Here is an 11,011-nt window from a genome sequence, read left to right as displayed (position 1 = left end):
TTGTCATATATGCCTGAGTGTTTGCTATCATCTCTCGAGTTTATTGATTTCAAATTCCCAATCCGAGGATATGATGCACAATTGAAGATTATTAGGTACTTCCTAGAGAATACGACAATACTCAAGAAGCTCACTCTACGTTTGGCCAATTATTCAATACGAGAAAAGTCTACTTTCAAGGAGGAACTCCACAGAATGACACGATGCTCTAGCGAATGTGATGTCGTAATCCTGGATTTGGTATTTGAGTAACTATATCCCCTAAGGATACTCTATGTCATTCATATTTGAGTTTTGGGTTCGATGTGACAAAAATTACTCCATATTTTTTTTGCAAAAACATAGATTTTACATTATTTTATTACCCCCATTAGATCAAATAGTATGATGTTTCAGAAGCTTATAGATTTGTAAAGAAAATGAAGAAAAACTTAATATGTGCAAAATTTGTATAAGGGGAGAATCGAACCCTGGTTTAAGGGGGTCAATGCCTTCAGAAAAAAAAAATCAATATTTAACCGGGGTCAATGGACCACTCACTGGACCATTTATCTTATGTTTTTCTTTATCGGTTCAGTTAGGACGAAACCGAACTAATCCAATTTAACTAAAAACGTTTTCACTTTTCATCAACCTAAACGAAAAAGAGGTAAACGGCAAGGTGTTTGCACTCTTAAAAATTGCGTCAAAGGAGTCGAAAAGGCGAATTCAAGCGCCATTCACAGTGAGTGTGGTCTAAAGACACTTGCATCGATGCGTTCATTCCGGTGCTAATATATTAAACTCCTTTCTGGTGCGTCCTTCCTCTTCTTCCCATACTGTATTCCTTTCGATCAACATCTCATTCTGTTCCTTTTTTCTTACTCTACTTTTTTTTTTCTTTGTGAAGTCATACGACTCTAAAAACCCTAGCCTGACTTAGCGTCACTGTAGTTTAGTTTGTCTATCACAATGTTCTTCTTCCTCCGTCACTTGAAGCTGTACTGAAGGAGCATTTTGATTACCAAATCAGTCTCTGTAATTTCAAACCTTATAATTTTGTCTCTCTTTGCTAGCACTTGTCTATGTTAATCCTATTTTTTGTTCATTTGTGATTTACATTTTTTTTTATTTATTATTTTTTTTTTAAGAGATACCGGTTTATATATATTAGGAAAAGTGTACAAAGTAGATGAGCCTCAATACAGAGCTTTTGTTTTCTGAGGATCTCTAGAGATAGACGAAAAGCTACAATACATACTTTTAATCCTTAGACCGGCTGAAAATTTGCAAACTACTGGTAAAGAAATGTATATAAACCGGTATATGGTTGAGATTACAAATCTAGGGTTTTATTTTGTTTGATTGAGTTTAGGGTTTTAGTATTTTTTTTTATTTTGTAATTTCAAATCGTCTCTTTTGAAACTATCGTTTTCAATTTTGGCATGCAGGTTGGTAGAGGGATCTAACTCAGGCTTGTTCCAAAGGCTTTGGTGAGAGATACTGATGGAAGATAGGATAAGCCAGTTACCAGATCCTGTGATATGTCACATACTTTCTCATCTTCCTACAGAGGAGATTGTTAAGACAAGCGTATTGTCCACCAGATGGACAACTCTCTGGCTTTGGGTTGCTTGTTTGGAACTGAATCTCCGAGAATTCCCAGATTTCGGTTCCTTTGTGAATTTTGGTAATAGGTTTTTCGATTCCAACAGGGTCTCATCCATAGAAAACCTGAATATGACTTTAATCAATTATAGTGTTGGTGATGCCTTTCGTTTCACGTCATGGATTGATGGTGCAGTCAAGCGTAAGGTCCAACATCTACATGTTCGTTTTCTTCCACATGGTGGTCTTTCTATGATCCGTGTAAGCCTTTATATCTGTGAGACACTGGTATCCTTAAAAATTCAGATGGTGGCTTTGCCTAATGCCGAGTTTGTTTCCCTACCTTGTCTGAAAATCATGCATTTAGGACATATTAGATATCCCAATGAGGCCACTTTTGAGAGACTTGTCTCATCCTGCCCTGTCCTGGAGGAGTTAGTGATACAGGGAAGTTTTGATTCTAATGAAAAAGTCTTTCGGGTGATCTCTAGGTCATTGAAGAAGCTCAGTATAGAACTAATGTTTTGTCTACGTGCCCCTGGTTCGGGGTTTGTTATCGATGCTCCTCGACTACACTCTTTGAGCATTGATGATAACCTTCCAGAAAGCTTTACAATAACCAATATGGATTCCAATGTCAAGGTAGTTCTCCGCTTTCTTTTGTGGATAGAAGATGAAGCAATTCTTTCATCACAACAGAGACGCAGAGTGCGCAGTTTTCTCCCCCTGATTTCAAAAGTGAAAGATATGAATATACAACTAGAAACTTTCCAGGTTTGTATGTCAATTATGGTATTGGACATGTACAACCTTTTTATCATTAAAGTTTCTGATCCGTTTCAATTTTCTCTCCTTTTCCAGCTCCTCTATGAATACTCGAAACTAGAGTCGTTGCCTCGGTTTGGTTACATGTCCCGTCTGGACATTGATCTCTCTTATTCCCATATGAAATGGTTACCAAGCTTTCTTGAGAGCTTCCCAAAATTGAAATCCCTCAACTTGGTGATGATCTTCTTAACCCAACATGTATCTTTTCATTGCTACGAGTCATTTGCTAAAAGCCAATATGTTTTAATCCTCTATTTCTATCCTCAGTTATGCTGTGATGAGTTTGAGGAAATGAGTTTGAGGAAATGAGCTCCGAGGAGATGTATCAATTAAGTTTTTCACATGCGCCTCCATGTTTGCTATCGTCCCTCGAGTATGTTGAATTCCTTGAGCCAGTCTTGAGACGTGGTCTAGAAATCATGAAGCTAGTAAAGTACTTCTTAGAAATTCGGCTATCCTCAAGAAACTCACTCTACGTTTGGATTGTGATGACTTTGTTCAGAAACTTCTCAAAATTCCAAGACGCTCTACCGAATCTAAAATCGTTTTCCTTTGAATGTTGAAAAAGAGGAGAGAGACATTGTGAGGTTTTGTTATTTTATGAAAAGACAAAGTGAATATGCGTCCTAGCTACTAGTTTTGTGGTTGTTGGTTTGGATTCGGTTCTTGTATCTTGTTCTTTTCGCTACTTGTTTCTGAATTTCAATGAAAGCTCATTTGGAAATTTTGAGAATTTGAGTAGAATTTTGGTTAGAGTTGGTTACGAGTGTGTTATGTTGAAGTACTAAGTTTAGTTACTCCATATTTACACTGATTTCGTTGTTTGATAATGAAGTGAGATGGCTTGTTCCAGTGAGTTCTGTCAGACATTGATGGATTCCAGTGTCATGGTAGATATCTCTCTCCCCTTTGGTCAGAAAGAAGTGGAGCTAGTAAGATACTTGTTGAAGAATTCAAAAATCCTGGAGAAATTTAGGCTTGATGTTTACTATACCGAAAAGGCTAAGTGTGCCTTCCTTCAAGAACTCCTTACAATGCCAAGATGCTCTACCGTTTGTGAAATCCATTGTTCTATGATTCCTAAAAAATAAATATTGTTGAACCTTTCATTTGAGTCAAAAATTAATATTGTTAAAAAAATACAGGTTGATGTTTTGGGTCGTTAAACTAGTTGATTCTTGTGATTTTATTTTCTGTTCAAATGTTAGGAAACTCTTTTGCCTTTAATAATGTTTTTTTATTTTATTTTAATTTAAGTACTCCATCGACTAGTTTGTTACTATATGAATACGCTTTTCTTCGACAAGTTTTTTAATAAAAGATTTTGTAATTGATGCTCCTTGATCACAGTAGTTTTGGTAATCAACGATAAATTAGTTGAGTATAGTAAACGTTACGGATTCCAATGCCAAGGTAGATATCACTCCCCCCTTTGGTTTGGATTTTTTTTTTTTGATGAACCAAGCATTTCATCAAGGATATTAACTCTAAGAAAATGTATTACGAAGAGACGAGAGTCGACTCAAAAAAAATTTGTGCTTTTGATTCAAAATATTAAGCTTTAACTCATCATATTAGCTAATGAGAATTTGCATGATTTTGAATTATGTTTTGATTTAACAATTTTTTACAAAACAAAACCAAAAATATAAATCAAATAGTACAATTCAACAAAACTTAAACTCAAGCTTTTGATAACAAATCATGATTCGTGAGATTTTAATAACAAAACTCAAATCTTTTGCAAACACCACAGCATGCATACTTATTTCTCACTTCTACTATACATACACGTATTAGACTTAACTAGCTAGTAGACCCTACTAACTTAATTACAAGAAACTTCAATTCTTCTCTTTAAAGTTAAAAACAAACACATCTCTTTACTATTGACATAAACCAGTTTGCTAATATAGAAAAACTTCTTATACTTAAAGATCGAGAATCTTATATGTAATATGATATAAATTTTACAAAGCTAAAAAAAAGTGAAAATTAATAAAAACTTCTTAGGACACCTCCAATAGACTTATTAAGAAAAAAGCATGAGAGGGAAGAAGAGAAAGGTTCTTATTTTAATTGATCCATTCTTTAGATTCAAATTAAAATTTAAATATATAACTAAACTATATTAATATTTTGAAGTTGAGACCATCATTTTGGTATGTGAACACTGGAGGTGCTCTTACAAAACTAAAAATGGTCCACATTCGAAATTGGAAAGAATTTTATTAAAATTAGAAAATGTGACGTGGGATCCTTTTAGCATTGTAAGAAATATTTACTTAGCATTTTATGGAAATAAAATAATACTTTCTAAACTGAAAATGTCCACATCGACAACAAGAGAAATCAACTACATTGAGATTGTTTCTTATAAATAGTATCAAAAACTAACTTTAGGTTGTGAATTTGAAACTGCATCAACTTCTTCTCTTTTTGTCAACTGCAACAAACAACATTTTATTTTATTTTAATATATGTCCCCAAATCATCAGACATATGTTTTTGAACTGTTAATTGTAAACAAATTATGGTCTTAATATATGTGCCAATAGTCTAATCTGTTGCTTTGGTTTTTGAATGTGTTAGTAAATTGATCTATTAGTGGACATCATAATTTAAAAACAGTTTTCTATAGTATGTGACGAACAAAAGTGGGAGTTTCCAGTTTGGTCCAACCGTTCTTCGTTCAAACGGAGAGATAAAAACGGCAAAGCGTTTGTAGTAAGAAGTAAAAACGGTAAAGCGTTTGTGTCAATGGAATCCTCCTTCACAAATGGGCCAAGATGTCACAGAAGAATTCGGCAATTAAACAAGTTAGCTTTGGAGAGAAATGTTTAGTTAGAGAGAGTGAGAGTCCCGGCGAGTGAGTGATTCTGTCGGCGAAATTACGGCTAGTGATTGCAATCCGCCGGCTAAAAAACATTCAGTAGGTTCTTCTTTCTTGTTAGATCTTACGTGACGACTTTTGTTTTGGTTGATTTCTAAAGTATAATTGTTTTCAGAAAACCCTAACCCTGACTAGTTTGAACTGAAAATGCAAGTTTTTGATTCGTGTTTAGTTGCAGAGTTATGTCTAATCAATTCATCCGAATTGTTTCAATGGAAACTTTCAATTTCAGATTTTGAGAATACGAATAAAACATATGGTTGGCAGAGGGAAAGCGAAACAGGCTCGTTCCAAGAAGTACTCGTCGAGTAGTAGATCCAAGGAAGGAGACGATAGGATAAGCGAGTTACCAGATCCTTTGATCTGTCAGATTCTTTCTCATCTTCCCCTCAAGGACAGTGTTAAGACTAGCGTTTTATCCACCAGATGGAGGACTCTCTGGCTTTGGGTTACTCGTTTGGAACTGAGGAGTTCACGAGTTTTCCATAATAATTTCAACGCCTTTGTGAGTTTTGGTAACAGGTTTTTCCATTCCGATAGGGTTTCATGCATAAACAAGCTCAAGTTATATCTTGATGACGATGAAAAAGATGACTCTTATCTCACGTCATGGATTGAGGCTGCACTAAAGCGTTAGGTCTAACATCTTAATATTTTTGGTCCTCCAGATCATAGTTGGTATAAAATCCCCACAAGCCTTTGTATCACTGAGACACTAGTATCCTTAAAAATCTCTGATGTGGAGTTGGATGATGTCGAGTTTGTTTCGTTACCTTGTCTGAAGACTATGAATTTGAAATATGTTTATTACGGCAAAATGGCCACTTTTGAGAGACTGATCTCTTGTTGTCCTGTCTTGGAAAAGTTGAAGATTGTTGGATGTTGGACTAAGGCTACGCTATTGTATAAGTGCATTCGGGTGCATTCTTTGTCAGTGAAGAGGCTTAATATTAACCTACGCAATTGTATAGGGGGTAGTGAGAAATACGGTGTTGTGATTGATGCTCCTCTATTAGGCTCTTTGACTATTTATGATGACCAAGCTGAAAGTTATATGATAAACAGCTTGAGTGCCAATGCCAAGTTAGATATTTATCTTGATTTTGGTTTGCAAGATTTTGATGAAGCAAGCGTCTCATCGAGGAGAAGTAGCATCCGCGATTTTCTGCTTGGGATTTCAAAGGTCGGGGAATGATCGTATATCAAAACACTTTAAAGGTACATATGTCATGTCAATATCCGTGTATACAGTCTTGTTGTCTTTATCATGGAAGTTTCATTATGTTTCTTTGTGGTTCCAGATCATCTATCATTACTCGAAATTAGAACCGATGCCTCAGTTTGGTTACATGTCCCGCCTGTATGCTTATATATATGTACCTGATTTGAAATGGTTACTAACTTTTCTTGGGAGCTGCCCAAACCTGAAATCCCTCATCTTGGTAATCATCTCCTAAACGCTATGTTATCTCTATGAATGTGTTCTGCATATCTTCTTCTCATTGCCTTTTTTTCTCCTCTGTTTTCAACCTCAGGCATGGGGTTCCGAGGAAATAGATCAAATCAGTTTTCCATTTGTTCCCGAGTGTTTGCTATCTTCGCTCATGTCTGTTGAAATCAAAACCAGAATCTCGGGATATGCTGCAAAAGTGAAGATTGTAAGATACTTCCTAGAGAATTCTGTAATCCTCAAGAAATTGACTCTACGTTTGGACTATCGCGCAAATGTAAATGACATCTTCAAGAAGCTCCTGAAAATTCCAAGACGCTCCATCACATGTGAAGTCGTTGTAGAATGAATGATATGGTCTCTTGCCACACAGGAAACCAAGTGTTAGGCTTTTTACTTATGTTTTTATTTATTCGTTTGCAAGAAATATTTTTGTTGTTTTCTTCTCCTTAGTCCTTAGTATATCTGCAACATCGTTCTGTTCACATGGTAGAATACATTTTTTTAGACTGTTAATTTTTTGGAAAACAAGTTATGGTCTTTATATACATTTGTAAAATGCTTTCATAAAAAAAAATTACATAGAAAATTAATAGAGAGATTCCTTTAAATACCACTAAAAAAGTTTTTTTTCTCTAAAAATACCACATTTTACTTTTTTTTTTCAAAAATACCACAAATGTTTTTTTTCCAAAATTACCACAAACACAAAAAATTGATTTTTAAGGATTAAATATTTTTTTTTTAGGTTTGGGTTGACACATTTAATTTTAGAGTATAGTTTTTAGGGGTATGGTTTAGTATTTATAATTTAGGAATGAGTTTTTAGTATTAGAACTTTAATACAATTATGTGGTATTTTTGGAAAAAAATTACACTTTGGTGGTATTTTTGAAAAAAAAACTAAATTGTTCTATTTTTTGAATTGTTGTACTTGTTAATACTACTAGTTAACCATGGAATATTCATTCAATATTGGAATTGTTGTACTTGTTTCGGCCATGTCAACTTTAACTCAGAATTAGTGGGCCTTGTTTGCGTTGTTGGGCTTTCCTTTTTGTGTATCAATGATTCAATTTATACACTCATTCTAACTACACATACAGAGTCTTGAGACTGAGAGAATCCAATGCAGAGAGCTCCGCCGGCGATTGATTCTTTTACCACCGGCGAAATCACGTGTTACAGTTCCGGCGAGTGATTCTTTTCCGTTCGACCATAAACACTGTTAAGTTCTTCTTCTTACTTTACCCGTTTTTGTAAATTTGGTTGTAAACTCATCATCTTCGATAAGACTTTGAAAAGCCCTAGCCTGAGTTTAGTCCCAATGTAGTTTGGTTTAGTTTCTCCCTCTCGCACACTCTCCTTATGTCTCCGTAAACGGATTTTGTTAACACATAGGTTTCTTAAGTTTTTGATTCGTCTCTCTTGTTAACATTAGGGTTTTTGAGTTTTGATTCGTCTCTCTTGCTAACACTAGGTTTTTAATTTGTTTAATTGGGGTTCCTTAGAAAATGTTTGTGTAAGTCCTACGCATTAAAAAAATCATCTCTTTTTGAAACTTTCATGTTCAATTTTGCTATGCAGGTTAAAAAAAAGTTTCCTAAATAAGAAAAGCAGAATGGTTGATAACGAGATGTTGAATCAGCATCTTTGTTCCAAATGGTTGGAAGATAAGATAAGCCAGTTACCTGATCCATTGATATGTCACATTCTCTCTCATCTTCCCCTGAAGGACAGTGTTAAGACAAGCGTATTATCCACCAGATGGAGGAGTCTCTGGCTTTGGCTTCCTCGTTTGGAACTGGCATGGTCAAAGTTTCCTAATTCTGATGCCTTTATGAGTTTTGGTGACAGGTTTTTCCATTCCAGCAGAGTTTCATGCGTTAACAAGCTCAACTTAACTATGAAATATGGAAATGTCAATCCTCACTTCACATCATGGATTGATGCTGCAGTAAAGCGTAACGTCCAACATCTACAAGTTCGTTATGCTTATGAGATGCCCCTAAGCCTTTATACTTGTGAGACAGTGGTATCCTTAAAGATGTGTTGGGTGGCCTTGCCTAGTGCCGAGTTTGTTTCCTTGCCTTGTCTGAAGATCCTGCATTTAGACTATATGAGCTATCCCAATGAGACCACTTTTGAGAGACTTGTCTCATCCTCCCCTGTCCTTGAAGAGCTAGAGTTGGGACTTGTTAATTCTGGTGCAAAGGTCTTTAGGGTGCTCTCTACGTCATTGAAGAGGCTCACTATAAGCATACGCTTCTCTGTGGGTGATACAGGATTTCTGATTGATGCCCCTCGACTACGCTTTTTGAGCATCCGTGATAACTTACCAAAAAGCTTTATAATAACCAGTATGGATTCCAATGTCAAGTTAGATTTTGATCTCAGCCCTGGCTTGTTTTTTGAAGAAGCAGATGTTTTATCCAGGAGAAATAGTTTCCGCAGTTTTCTCCCCCAGATTTCAAAGATCAGTGATATGTTCATACATCTAGGCACTTTCGAGGTATCATCTATGTCAATTCCCATATTTGACATATGTTCCCATAATCTATCATGAATGTTTCTGACCCACTTCAGTTTTTCCTTCTTGCTCTAGCACCTCTGAGAATACTCGAAACTAGAACCACTGCCTCAGTTTGGTTACATGTCCTGCCTGCAAGTAGAGCTCTATTATTCCCATTTGAAATGGTTACCAACCTTTCTTGAAAGCTTCCCAAACTTGAAGTCTCTCATTTTGGTGATGATCTGCCAAACACAATAACTTTTTCATTCCTTCGAAGATTCTGCATATTTTGTCTTTGTGTTTTAATCTTCTCTTCTGTTCTCAGGTATGCTACAATGCAGATCATGTGGAAATGCCATTGGACGAGATGAATCAAGTCGATCTTTCAACTGTGCCTCAGTGTTTGCTATCGTCTCTCGAAGTTGTTGATTTCAAAGTGAAAGTCTCGGGACTTACTGCAGAGATGAAGCTAGTGAGGTACTTCCTAGAAAATTCGGCTGTCCTCAAGAAACTCACTCTACCATGGCATTATGATGCAATTCAGATTCAAGATGACGTGGTCAAGAAACTCCTCAAATGTCCAAGACGCTCTGCCGAATGTGAAGTCATCTTTCTTTGATCGGTAAAGAGTAGAGGGAACATTGCAAGGTTTCGTGATATTATTGAAAACGAAGTGAATATGCGTTGTAGTTTCATGGTTGGTATGGCTTTGCTCCATCTAGGCATAAGCTCTCATATGTTTCTTATCATCTTGGGTCGTAAGGATTGAAAAAGGAAACGTACTAGGTCGGAAATCTCAGTTGTTCTTAGAATCAAACTGGTTTGTTATTTTGGTGATTTTGTGTAACGACAATGTTGGATATGGATAGCAGTTTCATTATTACTTTTGGTTTAGTGATTATTATGGTATCGTAATTACTAATTATTTTGCTCATTCTTTTCTTAATTTTTCATGGATCTGTATATCTTTAGATGTTAGAAAACTCTTAGCAAGGCCAAATCGAGTTACTCGCTTTTGGACCAAAAGTTTTGGTAATGAAACGAGTTACTAGCCACACACTAAAATGCATATAATGGATTAATTACACTAAAATTCCTCTTTTAGCCAAGTAATCTCCTCCATAGGTTACAAGTTGATTGGTAAAAGTGTTGTAAAAGTGTTGTGGGTAATTACGATACCATAATAATCACTAAACCAAATCATATGGGCAATAAACTATAAATAACTTTATATGAGTTGGTTTTTAACATATGTCTTCATAGCTTGATGACGAGTAATTAGCTACTTCCATTGATTGCCCTGTTCATTAAGTTATTATTTATTAATAACAACAAACTAAGATTTGATCTCTCTACTCTACTACTTACCCTGCAGATCGACGCCGGTTTCTTCTTTGTTGAGAATCCTGCAACCATACAATAACGGGATAAGAGAAACATTGCGGATTTAAACACGTATCAAAAGGCTCTTTACTTTTGCAATCTCCGGAACATCTGTTCATTTCTGTGTTGTAACTTTTTGGCGAGTTAAAGACGATAACTAACCTGTCCTTGGCATTTTTCTTCTTCCTCAAGATCCAGCTCAGCAAAGAACGCCTCCAAGACAAAGGCAACAACCTGAAACAAACACGCATAATCAGTCGATTACAAAAATCACGGCCTCTGGTTAGTCAAGCTCTTAGAAGTTGGTGTCAGTGAAACTCACCAAATTCAACAGAAGTAAAATAGTGATGACGTAGAA

The 11,011-nt window shown here is 35.8% G+C and overlaps 1 protein-coding gene, 1 long non-coding RNA gene and 2 pseudogenes across 2 annotated transcripts; 3 read left to right on the top strand and 1 right to left on the bottom strand.

Annotated features, from left to right (window-relative positions):
- Positions 1,486 to 2,724, top strand: LOC104763430 (putative FBD-associated F-box protein At5g53635). Its single transcript, XM_019240084.1, has 3 exons — positions 1,486 to 2,229; positions 2,449 to 2,589; positions 2,683 to 2,724. The coding sequence occupies exons 1-3, from the start codon at positions 1,486 to 1,488 to the stop codon at positions 2,722 to 2,724; spliced, it is 927 nt and encodes a 308-aa protein (XP_019095629.1).
- LOC109130645 lies at positions 5,247 to 7,255 on the top strand (annotated as a pseudogene).
- Positions 7,868 to 10,155, top strand: LOC104761391 (annotated as a pseudogene).
- Positions 10,383 to 11,011, bottom strand: LOC104761390. Its single transcript, XR_763158.2, has 4 exons — positions 10,976 to 11,011; positions 10,816 to 10,887; positions 10,639 to 10,676; positions 10,383 to 10,570 (listed from the first exon to the last, which is right to left on the bottom strand). It is a non-coding gene; the product is annotated as an uncharacterized LOC104761390 (long non-coding RNA).

The sequence above is a fragment of the Camelina sativa genome, chromosome 18 (genome assembly GCF_000633955.1).
Source record: "Camelina sativa cultivar DH55 chromosome 18, Cs, whole genome shotgun sequence".
Taxonomy (NCBI): Eukaryota; Viridiplantae; Streptophyta; class Magnoliopsida; order Brassicales; family Brassicaceae; genus Camelina; species Camelina sativa.
Note: the sequence above shows the minus strand (reverse complement) of the source record. Positions and strands in the feature narration are given on the sequence as shown.

What these genes read in the sequence shown, in the direction of transcription:
- LOC104763430 (XM_019240084.1), top strand. Translation starts at nt 1,486, where the DNA reads ATGGAAGATAGGATAAGCCAGTTACCAGATCCTGTGATATGTCACATA. An exon ending in ATATGGATTCCAATGTCAAG is followed by an intron (nt 2,230 to 2,448) that starts GTAGTTCTCCGC and finishes CTCCTTTTCCAG; the next exon opens with CTCCTCTATGAATACTCGAA. An exon ending in AATTGAAATCCCTCAACTTG is followed by an intron (nt 2,590 to 2,682) that starts GTGATGATCTTC and finishes TTCTATCCTCAG; the next exon opens with TTATGCTGTGATGAGTTTGA.